Raw genomic sequence first — 17,757 nt, forward strand, 5'->3', positions numbered from 1 at the left:
TGTGGTCACCCCACAGGGGCCTGTGAGTGAGGGGGGGGGCCGCCCTCTCGCCGAGCTTTTCTCGCCGAGCTTTTCTCTCCGAGCTTTTCTCTCCGAGTGTCTGCTCTATCGACGGCTGCGGGACGGGCATCGTTCCCCCGGCGCTGCCAGCCATCCTTGGGCTGCTGGGGGTGGGTCTGGGATGTCCCTTCCCTCGGTTAGGAAAGGCAAACGGGAGGTGGGTTGGGATTGCATGCTGGAATCCCCTCCCAACATCAAAAAGACGTGGACCTGTTGAAGGGAGTCTAGAAGAGGCCACGGAGATGCTGCGAGGGCTGGAGCCCCTCTGCTGTGAGGACAGGCTGAGAGAGCTGGGAGGGGTTCAGCCTGGAGAAGAGAAGGCTCTGGGGAGACCTTGGAGCCCCTTCCAGTCCCTCAAGGGGCTCCAGAAGAGATGGGGAGGGACTCTGGATGAGGGAGGGGAGCCACAGGATGAGGGAGAAGGGTTTTAAGCTGAAAGAGGGAGATGGAGCTGAGCTGTGGGGCAGAACTTCTTTGCGGTGAGGGTGGTGAGAGCCTGGCCCAGGTTGCCCAGAGAAGCTGTGGCTGCCCCATCCCTGGAGGAGTTCAAGGCCAGGTTGGACAGGTCTTCAAGCAACCTGGTCTGGTGGGAGTGTATCTTCAAGGTCCCTTTGGGCTCTAACCATTCTGCAACCTGGTCTGGTGGAAGTGTATGTTCAAGGTCCCTTTGGGCTCTAACCATTCTGTGAATCGGTTGGGTTTTGTGGGTGCAGTGTGAGACGGTGAGGTAAAAGAGCAAGATTGTGTGGTTGAGCACCCTTCAGGCAGCTGGAAATAAAGCTCTGTGTGGTGAAGCATGACGTGCATGAGGGGAAGCAGGTGGCAAAACCACACCTGTCTGAGCTTTCAGCTGTGTAGACTTTTACTCAGGTGGCTAAAATGGCTGGAACCAGTTGGTTGGTTAAACTGGCCCAGTTTTCCAGTAGGACAAGGTCTTGGAGTGACTCCTGGCCTCATGTGTGACCTGGACCTAACTGATTTCTGCAGTGACCTTGAGCCAGCTGGTTTTGTTCCTCCTGCTGCATCATTGCTCCCTGTGAAGCGAGGAGGGCAAATCAGTGCAGCCAGTAGAGGGGCTAATTAGTGCTTTTTAGGTAATTGTTACCAGGAAAAAAGTGCTTGAGCGGTCCCACCAGCACAGTGGGGGTGCTCTGCTCCTCTTTGAGTCCTGCAATTAATTCAGTTTATTAAAACACCCTGCTGGCTGGTGAGGAAGGTCCTCTGAAACCAGCTCGCCTGTGCAGTCTCCGTGCTGGGAAGCCACCAGTGAAGCCTCAAGAGCTTTTGCCCACCCGTTCCCCGACTGAATGAGGGTGGATCCAGGGCTATGGCTGTCGGAGCAACCGGTGCCATCTGACCAACCGAGGGGACACCAAGATGCCAAGCTCTCAGATAATGTCAGACTTTGTTGTGTTACTGTGGCTGGGCTGGGTTTTTTTCTGAAAATATCCCAAAACTTGGAACTTGGAAGGTGGAAGTCGCAGCTTTATAACCAACCTGCTAAAAATAGGGAATGGGATTATAATCTTAATCCAGGCAGACCTTTCTTGGGGCTCCAGGGAAACTGTCCTTTAATCTTCTTTTCTGCTTTACCTTCTCTTTAAAGCCTCCCTGCTAATCAGCATTAATTTCGGTTAACTCTTATGATGTCTGTCCTTTGCTTTACTGGTTGTGTTGCTGCCTCCCAGTTAAAATCCAGCACAAGTTTAGCAGGTGGGAGCAGTTCCTCACCCTAGTGACAACGTCCTGCCTCCTCCTTTGGTGCCCACCTTGTCTTTTTGCAGCCCAGCAGGGTCTACGTGGCCGTTTGTCCTCAGTCCCAGCTGTGGCACCTCCCCAAATCAGAGGATTTTTATTAAATAGCCGTGCTGTTGACTCCAGCCCGCTGTGGTTTTGGTGATCCGTGGTGGTTAGGCTGGATCCAAAACCATTTTAGGGCTAACCTGCTGGAGGAGAGAGATGCTTTGTGCTGGATATTTGCAGATTGGCTGCTCTGGAAATGCTGAAATCTGAGCAAAGGGGGAAAAAAATTGAGCTTCTGCTCAAAATAACTACCTACCTGTGTGTTACTGCTGCAGACAGCTTGAAAATGTGACATGTGGTTGCCTTACTGGGCTGGGAACCAAACAGGAGGTTTAAAAAGCCCCGTATCCACCAGATAGGATATCTCAGACTTTTTTTGGTGCTTTACTTGTGGTTTTTGAGGGCTTTGGGTTGCCAGAGGGAGAGATTCCCAGTTTGCCAGGCGGGTGTTTGCTGTCTGCTGCCCACCAGGGCCCAGCCCCTTCATCTGGCAGTGGAAATAGCTTTTTTTTTTATTTTTATCTTGTTTTTTCTCTGCGGCTCTCCAGCAAAAGAGAAGGGATGCATTTGGAGGGAGGCAAGAGGAAGCACCTGCCAGTCTCTTGGTTTATTTTTAGCCTGTTTCTCAAAGACATGAGACCAGTGATTGCAACCCGTGTGTCTTTCCTTACTTTAGCCCTGAATATTTTGGTGAAAAAAAAGAAAATAAAAAGGGAGTATGGTAAAAGAGAGTGTCTCCCTCTTCCCCTGATGCTCTTTCAGGCAGAAAGAGCACCAGGGTGGCACAAACCCTGCAGGGTCCTGCCGTGGAGGTGCTGGGACATGCTCTTTGGAGGCTTGGGTTCCATGTGGGCAAGAGAAGTAGTTTCCCCGTTGCCTTCATGGAGACCCTGAGGTGAAGCGGTGGCTGGAGGCAACAGCCCTGTGGGCTTCGCTCCAAAAGAAGAGGAGGGTTGTCTGCAGGAGGTGAAATCTTGGCTAAAATCAAGACTTGAGTGATTTTCTAGAAGAGCTGCCTCAAGCACACAACCATTGGGTGTGTAATGTGAGCGTAGTGGCTTTATAGCCTGGGTTTTACCCATTGATGTCATCTAAGAGGGCATCCATTCTTGGTGTCTGTGGGCACCACCGCTTCATCCCGTGCTATGTTTGAGAAGGAAGTTGGGCTGGAGACCTCCTGAGGCTCTCTCCAACCTGGTGGCTTCACCCAGGAGGTACCACAAGTCCTTCTGACCCACAGATGGCAGCTCTTTACGTTGGTGACTGCAGAGGACGGGTGATCCATGGGGTTACGTGCAGAGACAGGGATGGTTTGGATGGTTTTCCTCTGCTGAAGTGCCAGGATGGCACGTGCCAGCACCCATTAATGGTGTTTGCAGCTTTACTGGGAGAGCAGGGAGCGGAGAAGAAACCACGAGAGGAGATTAAAGACCAAGCGAGCGCTTGTCATTGGCCAATCTTAAAATTACAGCTCGGTAATTAAGGCTTTAGGCAGCTCACAAATAGCCCAGCTTTCGGCAGCTCGCTCCCCTTGTGAGCCTGTCGCTGCCACGAGGAGCTGGACTTTAATACCTTGGCTGAAAGAGAATAAAAGCAAAAAGGTAAGGATGCGTTGCAGCCACCACTCAGCCCGTTGCTCTTACCCCTTCCTGGAGTCTCTGGGGATGAATTAAATGTTTATAAGTGATTTGAGCAGCTTTAAATTCTCCTTTTCCTCTCCGTGCCGGCTAAAAGGCAGATTAAATTCTGAGGGGGGAGAGAGAAGAAAGCTCTTTTCCCATCTAGCTGGGATGTGAGGATGCAGGGAGGGACCAGAATGTGTCCAGAGCAGTTATTGTTGGCTCAGCTGGGTTGTGGTGGAGGGAGAGCCTTGAAACACCTGGACAGAGTCGGTGGTGGCATCCAGGTGTCACCTGTGGGGATCTCAGGGGCTGTGGCACCTGGGGGACACTTAACAGCAGAAAAAAAAAAAAACAGCTGAGGAAGCCAGTGTGTGGTGAAGGAGCATCATTCGGGAGCAGCCGTGTTGCAAAATGTCCTGGGATGACTTGAGGGCAGTGAACTTTGTGTGGCTCCTCTTTTTTTTTCCTTTTTTTTTTTTTAGGGCTCACCCTGTTTTATTTACATGGGCAAGAGGAACCAGCAGGGGCAGAAGAAAGGGAGATGCTTCAGACAACTCAGCCAGGGGCCTCTCTGCTTCCTTGCTGCAAACACTGAGTAGCATTTTGCTGGTGAGGAGGTGCAGGAGGGAGTGCTTTCCTCTTGGTACTGAACATTTAGGCAAAACCTTTGATATTTGGAAATGATAGAGGACTAAGGGAAAGGTAGGACAAGTCCTACCCAGGAGGCTGAGGGGAGACCTTCTTGCTCTCTACAACTCCCTGAAAGGAGGGTGTAGAGAGATGGGGGCCGGTCTCTTCTCTCAAGTCACAGGTGACAGGACACGAGGAAATGGCCTCAAGTTGCCCCAGGGGAGGTTCAGGCTGGATATTAGGAAAAAATTTTTCACTAAAAGGGTTCTCAGCCCTTGGAATGGGCTGCCCAGGGAGGGGGTTGAGGCCCCATCCCTGGAGGTGTTCAAAAGCCGGGTTGATGAAGTGCTGGGAGGTCTGGTTTAGTGATGATGCTCCTTGTTTGTTGTGTGGGTGTCTATTTTTGTCAGTCAGGTTGATGGTTGGACAAGATGATCTTTAAGGTCCCTTCCAACCTAGAAGATTCTGTGATTCCTCAAAAGAACTTGTTCAGCCTCGTGTTTTTCGGATGATGGAGCCTAATCCATGCACATATGATGACGTCGGTCCCCAGAGAAGGGCTGATCTGGTGGGTCTCAGGGGCTGTGGCACCTGGAGGACACTTAACAGCAAAAAAAAAAAAAGAGGACAGTTTTCTTTCGGAGAGTGATTAAACGTGGGTGTTTTTGTGCCCACATCAGCTGCTGCTGGCGTCTCCTTAGACTTTGTGTATTAATATCAAGAGAGAGGACAGTTTCCTTTCAGAGAGTGATTAAATATGGGTGTTTTTACACCCACATCAGCTGCTGCTGGCGTCTCCTTAGACTTTGTGTATTAATATCCCGTCCTTCTGTAGAGGTTTGGATAAAGCATCCTCGGGGAATAAGGGGAAAACTCGTCTAATTTGCTGGTTGTAAGGCTGCCTGATGAGTGTCTGCGTGTGGGAGGGATTTAGGGCTGAGGAGGTATCCAGCTCAGGTGGGAGCTGGGGTCAGGGGGGCAGCCTGGCTGGATTAGGCTGCTGCGTGATCCGGGGCTGATTTTGTAAGAGACAGCACTTGGCTTAAGGCTGCTTCCAAAGTGATTTGTAAGGTCAGGGTGACATTGCTATGATCTAATTTAAAATGGAAAGGCATTATAGTGTCTGTCGGCACGGATTGCTCCTCAGGCCACACCCAGCCGACGAGGTTAAAAAAAGTGCATTTCCAGGGGCTTTGCTGCTTGCAGAAAGTAAATATTTTTAAATAGGGAAACCAGGCCTCAGTGTCACCTCTGGTTTAGAAGCTGCTGAATTGCTGGTGATGGATGAGGGTCCCCCTGTGCTGTCCTACAGGATTTTCTTCTTTACTCAGATGTTGATAATTAACCTTTTCTTCTCCCCGGAGAGGCAGGCACGTGCAAACACCCAATTTTTTTCTTCCTGGCTGAAGAAACAACTGCAGAAAGGTCTGTGTGGCCCCAGGCTGCCTCTTTTTTTTCCTACCAGGAACCAAACTCTTCTCTCTTGCCTCGAGACATCTTGAGCTGGAGTGAGTGCTCCAGGAAATAAAAGGAAATAAATCCCAAAGCATGTTTGTGTCCCAGATCACACCTGGGTTCAGATCTCTTCTGTGTGGCTTTGGGATTTAGTGGTAGAGGACGTGTCAGGCTTCTGGGTCTAGGTTTTGGCACGTTGTCTGCTTATGGTGAAGGCTTTGCATGTGGATATTTATCCCAGGACTGATCTGAAACATTTAACTGTCCATCACAGGCTCGTAGTTTGTACTTGTGAGGATGTAAACGGGCAATATAAGAGGTGTGGTGACCTCCTGGGCATCCCACCCCTCACTCAGAGCTGTGTGTGTAACGCTGGCTGATTTCTGCCCTTTTTTCTTGCCAGCAAACACTCCTCAGGACCTCTCCTTGCCCAGGTGTGTGGATGTCCCATGATGTTTCCAGATGCCACCAGGCAGAGACAGCATTTTCCTCCTGTTAGAGAAAATCTTCCCTAGGATTTGTGTCCCAGAGGGACCCAACCTTGGTGATGGAGGACAGAGCTGGCTTGAATTACCCCAGTTTGGTGGCAGCTGGAGCCCAGTTTCCTCCTCCTTTGGGTTATATCCTATGAATTTAACCTCAATCCCTCAAGAACAAGTGTTCATGCTGCAGTGATACTCATCCTTTATTTGTTCCCTGGGTAAGAATTGGGGTCTCTCCCGATATCCAAGTCCTCAGGGCCCCCAGCCCAGATCTTCTGCAGCAGTTCAGAGGTGGCAGCTCCCACTGTCTGCAGCCAGTTTGCTAATTTTAATGGTTCTTTGAATTTCCCTGCTATTTCCTGCACTTTTAGTTACATCCTTTCAGCTCTAGGCTTGTGATTTCTCCTCATTTCAGATTTCCCTGCAGGAAGTTGTATCCCAGGGTAAAACATAGACGTTGTTGTGTGGGGCTGAGCACCTCTGGGAATCCATAGCTGGGTTTTTCCAGGGGGTGTTTCTAACCAGACCTGTATTTTTCTGTCTCTTTAGCCATGCAGGGACCGAGGCCAGTGGTCCTGAGTGGCCCATCGGGTGCAGGGAAGAGCACTTTGTTAAAGAAATTGCTTAAAGATTATGAAAACATCTTCGGCTTCAGCGTCTCCCGTGAGTATCTGTGTGTCCGTGGGGAAGTGCAGTGGAGGAGTTCAAGGCTGCTGGCCCACAGCCTGCTTCTGTAGCCCCAAATAACAGGCTTCTGTGGCTTGCCCTTGTTTCTTAGTCTGTCTGTGGGTTCTCAGGGATGTTTAAATAAGTTAGGTTGCCTTTTATTGAGTGGGAAATCTACAATTTGTCTGGAATGGCACTTTTTCCAGGTCTGGTGACTCCCCATCCCTCCACACACAGCTCAGAGAGGTGGTGAGATTTTTCTGGGGGATTCTTGTCTCTGAAAGTAACAATTCCACCCCACCCCTGGCAACCTCTGCTTCAAAAGCCAATTCTTTCCATCCCTTTGGGAGGTGATGGGGATTTTAACAGCCCAGGGGATCCACACCAGAGGCTCAGATTTAAAATTAAAAAGTTTTGTGAAGCCCATCTCATCACTGGGTCAGTCAGCGAAGCAGTTCACCCTGTCACCTGTGTATGTTCCTCCTCCTGCTCTGGTGTTGACTTTTTTTACTCACTAAGTGCTGGCCAAGAGTCCTTTTTTCCTACCTGTAATGTGAAAATAAACCTTGGCTGGGTCCTCTCTCACCTGCCTGGAGGCTGCAGGCAGTGCTGGAGTCCTCCTGCGTCCACAACACATTAAGTGCAAGGAGTTTTCTTCAGGCAACTTCCCTGTTGCATTTACTAATTTTGTTTCCTTTTTTCTTGAGCATCACCCAAAAGGTTGCCCTCAGAGTCTGGGCTGTGTCCCCAGCTCATTCACCTGATTTTTCCCTGGAGCTCTGCAAGGTGTTTTTAAGTACCTTCCCAAAATTTGTTTTACTCTCCTAACGCTTTGGATACTGCAGGTGAAATACGTGCTTTGAGTTCTGCAAGATATGGATTTGTTCTGCCATGAAAGGGTAAATACTGGCTGTTTAAAAATTTAAGGTTGCTGGAGATGAAAAAAAACCTCAAAATTATCTTTCCTTTTGTGTGTTTCACCCTGTGCTCTTGATTCACCTCAATCTCTCATCTCCCTTCAGACTAAATTTTACAGTTTTCCCCAAAGTTGCCTCTTGGTAGATACTCTTTTTCCCTAAATCTCCATAGGCCTCTTGGAGGCACCTCTCCAACTGGTGCTTTATAAAAACTTAGAGGTGATCAGAGCCTTTTGGCGTTAGATTATCTCCTGCAATAAATAATATATGCAATAAAATAATTGGCATTGCTCTCCGTGGTGACCATCAGCTCTTTTTTTGGTTTGCAGGGCACGTACTTCAAATAATACTACTCAGAATGAGTTCAAAGGCTGATTTATTCACCTGCCTCGTGCAGGAGTTGGCTCTTATTCATTCAATCTGATTATTTTAAGCACCTACGTAGGTGCTGAGTGATCTTTTAAAAATGAAGCTAACTCAGGGAAGTAGGACGCTGCTGAATTATCCCCTCCCAGCTGAGGCAGGGGGGCGAATGGCGTGTGTAGGATTTACACGAGGCTGTAGCAGAGATGAAAACTAAGCCCAGCCTGGTAAGTCCTCAGCCCCTAACGGTCTTAATTGATTGTTTTCAGATTATCTAGGATTCTTCGATTCAAAGCCAATCCTACATGTCGTCCATTCCAGAAGCTTTGATCATTTTAAATAGAGGATCAGCTTACAGCCCGATTGGGTTAATCTGCCGCGTGTGTGCTTTTATTTCTTTGATATTATTGCTTCCTTGGGTGGTCTACAAAATTCATGAGGCTGGTTTTTTGCTTATAGATACCACGAGGCAGCCAAGACCTGGAGAAGTCAATGGCAAAGGTGAGTGTGTTGTGGTTGGGCCTTGTCTCATCAGATCTGGGAAACAATTCCTCTGATAAATTCTGAGTTTTTATGTGAAATGGGTGCATGAATTGCCACAAGCACGTAAGCTAGTCCTACCTTCATGTTTATAAGGTGTATTTTCCTAGGCAGGAGGAGCAGACATTCATTAATGATATATTTGAGTGTGTGTGTACATATATATATGTATATATATACACACACACAATTTTTGTCTTGATTTTAGCAGCAACAAGACTGTAGCCATTTACCGCTGTCCTGCAGCCCTGTGTTGGAGGGGGGATAACAAAGAGGGATGGACTTGGCAGAACAAAACCACAATTTAATTAAGGGGTGAAATATTAACAGAGGAAGAGCGTTTGGTGCCAGTTTTGTTTTCTAGACACCGTTTTGTGACGTTTTCAGAGCGGGGCTCTCAGTTTTAGTGCCCTGGTCCATTCTTGGGTGTTGAGTGACTTGGTTTTCAAAAGTGCCGGGTAGCTCTGGTGAGGTACCTCAACTGCCCAGTCCTTTGGGAAAAGCAACTGCTTAATGAGATGCCTTTATTCTTATTAATAGCTTGAGTGCAGCTGGCCAGCTGCTTTTCTCTTTTCTGCTTTGTTTGCATATTTCAGAATCAAATGAGGTTTGCGCTTAATTTCCGACAGCAGTTTTCACTCTGAAGTGAAAGGGAGGAACTTTAACAAAAGATAGAGAATCTTTCCTTTTTAATTTGTTTGGTTTTGATGTTTCCTTTTATCTCCATCTCTCTCTCTCTCATCCCATCTAGTCTTTAATAATAAATGTTTTCTAATTGAGGGCTTTGGCAGTCCTGCTGCAATGTCTTCCACACCTGTGCGGAGCAGGGGGGAGTTTTCCACTGCACAAAAAAAGGGGAAATGGTATGAAAAAGAGGGCACAGCAGTGTGTCTGGCCACACAGAAAGCTCCAAGACATTTTCAGCAGGTGTCTGGGCAGTTGGTGTGGAGAGGGAATCACAGAATCTTCTAGGTTGGAAGGGACCTTAAAGATCATCTTGTCCAACCGTCAACCTCACTGACAAAAATAGACACCCACACAACAAACAAGAAGCATCATCACTAAACCATACCTCCCAGCACTACATCAACCCATCTTTTGAACACCTCCAGGGATGGTGCCTCAACCATGCTGTATATGGTAATTAGGAAGTAGATAATTGCAATCTACCAATATTTTCCAAAGCGGATTTTAAGGTGTTTCTCCCCTAAGCACCCACAGGTGTCATTTAGCCCATTTACCTTCAAAGCTATTAATTTCTGGCTATTTTTCCTATTTTTTTTCCCTATCCAGATTACCACTTTGTGACCAGAGAGGAAATGCAGAAAGAAATTGATGCTGGTGAATTCATTGAGCACGCGGAATTCTCCGGAAATATGTACGGGACGAGGTACGCGGTTCAGACGCTGGCGCTGCTCAGCCCAGGGGGTGCCACGAGCCCAGGTGATGGGGAAGGCTGGTTTTAGCTGGTGACACTGGTTTCCCCCGGACATCCAGGTTCCTGCTGTCAGCAAAGCCTTCCACTTTGATAGCAGGGTCCTCGTCAGCTTTATTAAGACAGCAAAATTAACTCTTGCGGAGAGTCAGCTCATCGTAATTAAATCCTCGTTGTGTGGGATTCCTTATAGTTTCCACTAAGGGCTGCTGAAGTGGTTCATACACTTAAACTTTTCTTGCCCAGAGGTGATTTTCACAGACTATTTACACTCCTTAATATTTTCCAAGTGCTTGCAGAGAGCAGTGGGCAGAAGGGTGACTTACTCTTGTTATCCCTGTGTTACTTAATGGTCTGAATAAGATAATTTGGGAGCAGAAGTGATGATTTTTGGCTGTTGTAACACAAGTGTGCGTGTCTGCTTGGGTAAAGTGGCTGCTTGCGAGCAGATAAATTGCATGGCACCCTTGACTGGGGTTAAAGAGTTAGAGGGATTTTAAAATAGCATTGCCCCTGGGCGTTGGAGCTGATGATCAATCAAACGTTAAGCTGCAATGTTAATTAGAAGTCAGATACTTTATGTAATTATCGCGAGAAATTTGTGGCACTGGAGTGAAGGACCTGCTAAGGAGGAAAGTTAAATGTTTCCCCGAGATACTTAATTAGTTGAATTAAAGAAATTTGCTTGAAACGCTTTCTGGGAAGATTTATATTTCTTAAAAGAGCTGAATGTGCTTTTTTGGGGGGGAATTTTTGGAGATGGCAGAGTGAGCTTCTGAGGCTGGTTTCCTTATGGGGGGTGCCAACAGAAGGCCCCCAGTCTGTGGTTGTACAGCTCTGAGGGAAGGGTTGGTGATTTTTGTGTTGCAGTAACACAGCTGTTTTAATGTGACACACAGACGTCACTGCTGTCATAGAATCATAGAGTCATAGAGTTGTCCAGGCCGGAAGGGACCTCCAAAGGCCATCTAGTCCCACCCCCCCGCAGTCAGCAGGGACACCCCCAACTAGACCAGGTTGCCCAGGGCCTCGTCGAGCCTCTCCTTGAATATCTCCAGGGATGGGGCCTCAACCACCTCCCTGGGCAACCTGTTCCAGTGCTCACCACCCTCACAGTGAAGAACCCTCTCCTCATCTCCAGTCTAAATCTGTTCCCCTCCAGCTTGAAGCCATTGCCCCTCGTCCTGTCACTGCAGCCCTTTCTAAACAGGCTCTCCCCAGCCTTCCTGTAGGCTCCCTTCAGGTACTGGAAGGCTGCTATTAGGTCTCCCCGGAGCCTCCTCTTCTCCAGGCTGAACAACCCCAGCTCCCTCAGCCTGTCCTCGTAGCAGAGGTGCTCCATCCCCCTGATCATCCTTGTGGCCCTCCTCTGGACCCTCTCCATCAGGTCCATGCAGAAGAATCACCTCTCTGGACCTGCTGGCAATGTATCTTTTAATGCAGCCCAGGATGTGACTGGCCTTCTGGGCTGCAAGTGCACACTGTCTGCTCATGTCCAGCTTCTCATCCGCCAGCACCCCCAAGTCCCTTTCCTCAGAGCTGCTTTCTAATACCTCATACCCTAGTCTGTATCGATAGTGAGGATTGTTCCGGCCCAGGTGCAGAACCCTGCACTTGCTCTTGCGGAACCTCATGAGTTTCACCTGGGCCCACCTCTCCAGCCTGTCCAGTTCCTTTTAGATTACATCTCGTCCCTCTTGTGTATCCACAACACCACACAGCTTGGTACCGCAGCTGAGGGCAGCCTCCTCCTCCTCCTCCTGGGGGTCTGGCCGTGCTCCCTCTGAGGCTGATGGAGAAGCTTAATCCCTTGCCCTGGCTTGTGATGCTTCCAACGTCACTGGGTTGGCAAGAGAAGCGAAACCTGACGGCTTGTCTTCCAAATACCCAGCACCAAGGAGAAACTGAGTTCAAGCTCCTTAATCCCCGGGTTCATCCTGCGTAGGACAGGCTTCCTTCCTTCCTTCACGTGGGTCCTGCTTAATCCAGCCGGCTGCAGCCTGGAGGAGATGGCTGCTTTCTGATGCCTGGAGTTGATTTTGGTGCCTTTTCTTTGGGGTAGGTGCTGAGAAGACATCTCTCCTCAGCCCATTTCCTTGAAATTTGCAGGAATTTGATACTTAAAGCAAAGTATCCAAAGTAAACCAAAGTAGGGCCATGAAGATGATCGGGGGGGTGGAACAACTCTGCTGTGAGGACAGGCTGAGAGAAGGTCTCCATCCAGGGAGACCTTCGAGCCCCTTCCAGTCCCTCAAGGGGCTCCAGGAAAGCTGGGGAGGGACTCTGGATCAGGAAGGGGAGTGACAGGATGAGGGGTAAGGGTTTTAAACTGAAAGAGGGGAGATTTACATTACATATTAAGAAGAAATCTTTACTGTGAGGGTGGTGAGAGCCTGGCCCAGGTTGCCCAGAGAAGCTGTGGCTGCCCCATCCCTGGAGGGGTTCAAGGGCAGGCTGGAGGGGGCTTGGAGCAACCTGGGCTGGTGGGAGGTGTCCCTGCCCAGGGCAGGGGGTGGAACTGGATGATCTTTTAAGGTCCCTTCCAACCTGAACCATTCTGTGATTCTATGAAATCAAAAGACATGCCTGAGTTTGTTTTTGAGTTGCTTTTCTCCCTCGCTTTTATCTTTGGTCCCCTCTGCCTATCGGTTCTGCCTGTGGTGGTGCTCATGCAGGGTGGGAGGCCAAACCCTCCAAACCATCTCAGCAACAAAGACCAGTTTGCAACCAAAATAAATATAGAAACTCTCCAAGCCTATATTTCCTCTAGAGGTGCCCAAGGATGTTCCTAATGAAATGTGTGATAAAATGGAGAGAGTCCCTCGTGCTTATCAGAATAGTTGATCTTTTCACCAGTCCTTTCTGCTCCCTGAATTTCATTAGTTAATAATAATAACTAAAAATTAATTGCTTAATTTAAGAGCTGTGAAAGTGCCCTGTCTGTGGGATAGCACTGAGTCCTGCTCACAGAAACCAGAACTTCTTTGAAGCTGCCTAAAGTAAGAGTGGAGGCATTGGGGTCTCTGTCTCGGGGCTCTGAGAGCTGCAGGCTCTTTGTAGGTTGGTTGTAGCAGGAATTTGGTGGTACCTGGTGGTACCAGCTGGAGCCTGTGGCTTTCACAAGGCAAACTATGCCATTTGGGAGCATTTTTGTGGGTTTGCTGTAGATGGTGCTCAGATCCGGGCTCTCGTTGGCTCCTCTCTTCTCTCCTGCCACAATTTGGGCCCAGAGGAGCTTTGTGAGGTGAAGACCTGCTGCTGGAGGGGGGTCACACCAAACCCCCCACTGCTATGGCTGGATGCTCTGACCCCTTTCCTCTTTGCTCTCTCCCCAGTAAAGGTGCAGTGCAGGCTGTCCAGGCCCAGAACCAGATCTGCGTCCTCGACATCGACATCCAGGGCGTGAAGAACATCAAGAGGACAGACCTGAACCCCATCTACATCTCCGTGCAGCCTCCATCCATAGACATCTTGGTGAGCGACCGCCTTCCTTTGCCGTTAGGCAGTTAGAGGTAATCAGCGTCTTGCTCTGAAGCGATGGGGGGATCTTCCACCTCCTTGGTTCCTCTATATAGATCTAGATAGATTGGATCTAGATAGATTGGATCACTGGGCCAATGCCAATGGAATGAGTTTCAACAAGGGCAAGTGCAAGGTCCTGCACTTGGGCCACAACAACCCCCTGCAGCGCTACAGGCTGGGGGAAGTGTGGCTGGAGCTGCCTGGAGGAAAGAGACCTGGGGGTTCTAGTTGACAAAGGGCTGAATATGAGCCGGCCGTGTGCCCAGGGGGGCAAGAAAGCCAATGGCATCCTGGCTTGTATCAAAAATAGTGTGACCAGCAGAAGTAGGGAGGTGATTGTGCCCCTGTACTCAGCACTGGTGAGGCCACACCTGGAGAGTTGTGTCCAGTTTTGGGCACCTCAATCCAAGAGAGATATCGAGGAGGGGATGACTTGGGAGAGTAGGGTAGATGGTTGGACTCGATGATCCCAAGGGTCTCTTCCAACCTAGACGATGATTCTATGATTGATTCTATGACTCACTTGGGCCACAATAACCCCCTGCAGCGCTACAGGCTGGGGGAAGTGTGGCTGGAGCTGCCTGGAGGAAAGAGACCTGGGGGTTCTAGTTGACAAACGGCTGAATATGAGCCGGCCGTGTGCCCAGGTGGCCAAGAAAGCCAATGGCATCCTGGCTTGTATCAAAAATAGTGTGACCAGCAGAAGTAGGGAGGTGATTGTGCCCCTGTACTCAGCACTGGGGAGGCCACACCTCGAGTGTTGTGTCCAGTTTTGGGCACCTCAATCCAAGAGAGATCTGGAGGTGCTGGAGCGAGTGCAGAGGAGGGCAACGGAGCTGGTGAGGGGGCTGGAAAACAAATCGTATGAGGAGCGGCTGAAGGAGCTGGGGCTGTTTAGTGTGAGGAAGAGGAGGCTGAGGGGAGACCTCATCACTCTCTACAACTTCGTGAAAGGACACTGTAGAGAGGTTGGTGCTGGTCTCTTCTCACAGGTAATTAGTGACAGAACGAGAGGGAATGGCTTCAAGCTCCAACAGGGGAGGTTTAGATTGAACATTAGGAAGGAATTTTTCACCCAAAGAGTGACCGGGCATTGGAACAGGCTGCCCAGGGAGGGGGTGGAGTCACCATCCCTGGCTGTGTTTAAGGGCCGTTTAGATGCAGTGCTGAGGGACATGGTGTAGGGGAGGACTTTGTAGAGTAGGGGAGATGGTTGGACTCGATGATCCCAAGGGTCTCTTCCAACCTCAATGATTCTATGATTCTATATGTTTTTTTTAAGGGCTGTAGGAGAGGTGGGGAGGACATTTCTGAGCACACTGTTGCCTCTGCCCGGTCGAGCTCCCCAACCTCTGGCTTCCAGGGATAAATCTTCCTGTGCTCTGTTAAAAAAGAGAGTTCCCTCCTCCTGTATGGATTCCACACCGCGGTGTGTTTGCCAGCGTTGGGTTAGAGACTCCATTGCAGCCTTTAAATCCTTTAGTTGTGCTTGACACTGGGGGGAAAAAAAAAGGAGATATTTTTTAATTTTTGTGCTGAAGCTTGCCTCCAGCAATTAAAATTCAACCAAGGGAGGCTGGTTCTCTGCAGCCTCCAAGGGGAGGGAAAAGAGCCTTGGAACCTGAGCTCTTGGTAGGAGATCTGGAGCTCCAACCCAGTTGGCCACTGGTTTGCTGTGGGCTGTCAGTGAAGCCCCTCACCCTCTGCAGGGTGTTGTTTCACATGCCCGTGGTTGCTGGCGGTGGGAAATGGCAAAGAGCACCACCAGCTTGTGGGGTGGGTGGTGGTTTCTGCCTGTAGCATCTGGAACACATGTTTCTTTAATGTTTTTGTTGTTGGATTTAGGAAAAAAGACTCCGTGACCGAAAGACGGAGACAGAAGAAAGTTTACTGAAGCGTTTGACAGCAGCCCGTGTAGATTTGGAACTGAGTAAGTCCCTGTGCCTGGGGAGAGGGGATGTGGTGGTGATTCAGGAGCTGTTTTTCTGCACCAGCATTGGTCTTGTGTTCTCCAGGGAACGCTGGTGGGGCTTGGATGTTCAGTGAGTTTGATCAAAGCACTGAACCAGATCGTTCCCCGCTGCAGATCCTTGTGGGTGGTGGCAGAGAAATGCATTAGCAGTGGCTGAAATAATAACAATAAAATGCTACAGGAACTTGAGATGTGCATGAGAGGTGACACAGGGAAGGAACACATTCTCCTTTAACTCCACTGTCTTCATCTTCTGCAGGTAAAGAGCCTGGGCTCTTCGACTTGGTCATTATTAATGATGATTTAGAAAAAGCCTATTCCGAATTGAAGGAGATACTCCTGGAGGTGAGTCCTCGGGGGCTTTTCTGCCTCGCTTCCCGGGCAGGTGGGACCTCTAGACTTGGCAGGGACAGTCCTCCTGCCCATACTTGATCTATTTTGAGCTTCTGAGGGACAGAGCTGAGCACAGATCACATGTGAGTGATGGTGGATCGGTGGGAAGGGTGGCAAATGGCTCCAGTGTGATGCTGGGTGAGGGGCAAAATAAACACACTTCATCCCTGGGGCAGAATGGAAGGGGAGCAAGGTTTTTGGAGAGCCTCTAAATCAGACCTTGCCTTGTCCTTACGTAAACTCTGGCCTTGGTCCTGTGGTGCTGGTCTGAGGAGATCATAGAATCATAGAATTGCCCAGGCCGGAAGGGACCTCCAAAGGCCATCTAGTCCCACCCCCCCGCAGTCAGCAGGGACACCCCCAACTAGACCAGGTTGCCCAGGGCCTCGTCGAGCCTCTCCTTGAATATCTCCAGGGATGGGGCCTCAACCACCTCCCTGGGCAACCTGTTCCAGTGCTCCACCACCCTCACAGTGAAGAACCCTCTCCTCATCTCCAGTCTAAATCTGTTCCCCTCCAGCTTGAAGCCATTGCCCCTCGTCCTGTCACTGCAGGCCTTTCTAAACAGGTTCTCCCCAGCCTTCCTGTAGGCTCCCTTCAGGTACTGGAAGGCTGCTATTAGGTCTCCCCGGAGCCTCCTCTTCTCCAGGCTGAACAACCCCAGCTCCCTCAGCCTGTCCTCGTAGCAGAGGTGCTCCATCCCCCTGATCATCCTTGTGGCCCTCCTCTGGACCCGCTCCATCAGGTCCATGTCCTTATATTGAGGGCTCCAGACCTGCACACAATACTCCAGGTGTGGCAGAATCCCCTCTCTGGACCTGCTGGCAATGATCTCTTCTGGTCTCCAGAGCTGTAAAACTATAAGTTGTTCCTAAAAAGTAGCAGATGCTCAGTTGTTTTTGTTTTGTTTTGTTTTTTTCTCCTGATCTCCTTGCAGGAAATCGAGAAGACGCAAGAATCCAGGAAGTCCTGAGCTGAGCCTGCTTGGGGGTTGAAACTTTGCACATCATTCCCGAAGCGCGTCACACCATTTCATTCCGAGAGACATTCCCCTTAGGCCTTTCCTCCTCCCCCAGTCACTTTAGGACGTTTCTATTAAAAAGGAAAGAAAAGGAAAACCCCGTCAGGCTCGTGTTTTCTGTTCGCTGAGGGCTCTCCCAGGTTGGTACCCGGCAGCGGATGCTTTGGAAGCAATTGCACGACGTCCCCCGTTGTGGGGCAGGGCTGTTTTGGAGGAGAATGTCCACCCAACTGCGTCCCCACCACGTGGTTTAGGACCCCCCAGCAATATTTGTGGAGGTCTGTGTTGTCCCAGCTAATGCCACTTGATAAATTTAGATGTATTTAGATGGATAGGACCCAAATTTCCACCTGCGGGTGGAGGAGCTCCCATCTTTTCTGGTATTTTGCTGCTCCCTTTGCTCCCTGCTTCCTTTTTACGGATCTGGCTACGGTTCCTCCTGGTGTTTCTGATGGTCTGTGGTTGCCACCCTCACCCTCTGTGGTGTTGGGTTGTGTGGTGGTGGCAGAGCAGCACATGGGCTCTGCTGCTCTGACTGCGCTCCTGGTGACTGCTAAGTTGGGAGGAGAAGGGGATGGTTACAGGATATGATCTGTATCATTTATATATATACACACACCTTTTTTTCTGGGGAGAAAAGCACTGCGAGCTTCTCCTCCTCTCTGCCACCCATCTTGTAATTCACATGTTCTTCCTCTTCCACTTGAGTTTGGGTGCAGGTAGATTTTTAGATGCTCTGGCACCTGGAAGCTGGAGGAGAAATGATTTCTTTTCCAAGCTGCTCAGCCTTTTAGGGTGACGTGCCCGAGGGCAGGGATAAATCCCTTTTCCTAGGAAAGCTCCTCAGTGGTGAGGGGTCTGGAGCTCAAGTCTTGT

The 17,757-nt window shown here is 49.6% G+C and overlaps 1 protein-coding gene across 6 annotated transcripts in view; it reads left to right on the forward strand.

Moving 5' to 3' along the window:
- The window catches only part of GUK1 (guanylate kinase 1), a 17,814-nt gene extending 836 nt beyond the window's left edge, over positions 1 to 16,978 (forward strand). For 4 of the 6 annotated variants that reach the window (XM_014945160.1, XM_014945161.1, XM_014945162.1 and 1 more), the window contains exons 2-8: positions 6,602 to 6,715; positions 8,458 to 8,499; positions 9,832 to 9,928; positions 13,309 to 13,447; positions 15,341 to 15,425; positions 15,727 to 15,812; positions 16,798 to 16,967. In XM_014945160.1, coding sequence (XP_014800646.1) covers positions 6,604 to 6,715; positions 8,458 to 8,499; positions 9,832 to 9,928; positions 13,309 to 13,447; positions 15,341 to 15,425; positions 15,727 to 15,812; positions 16,798 to 16,833 — 597 coding nt within the window. In that variant the 5' untranslated portion in view covers positions 6,602 to 6,603 and the 3' untranslated portion in view covers positions 16,834 to 16,967. Of the gene's footprint in view, positions 1 to 70; positions 171 to 6,601; positions 6,716 to 8,457; positions 8,500 to 9,831; positions 9,929 to 13,308; positions 13,448 to 15,340; positions 15,426 to 15,726; positions 15,813 to 16,797 lie in introns of those variants that run through there. The other 2 variants (XM_014945164.1, XM_014945159.1) reach the window with 2 other exon arrangements.
- The last annotated feature ends 779 nt before the right edge of the window (positions 16,979 to 17,757 follow it).

This window comes from Calidris pugnax, unplaced genomic scaffold, assembly GCF_001431845.1.
Source record: "Calidris pugnax isolate Ruff unplaced genomic scaffold, ASM143184v1 scaffold54, whole genome shotgun sequence".
Taxonomy (NCBI): Eukaryota; Metazoa; Chordata; class Aves; order Charadriiformes; family Scolopacidae; genus Calidris; species Calidris pugnax.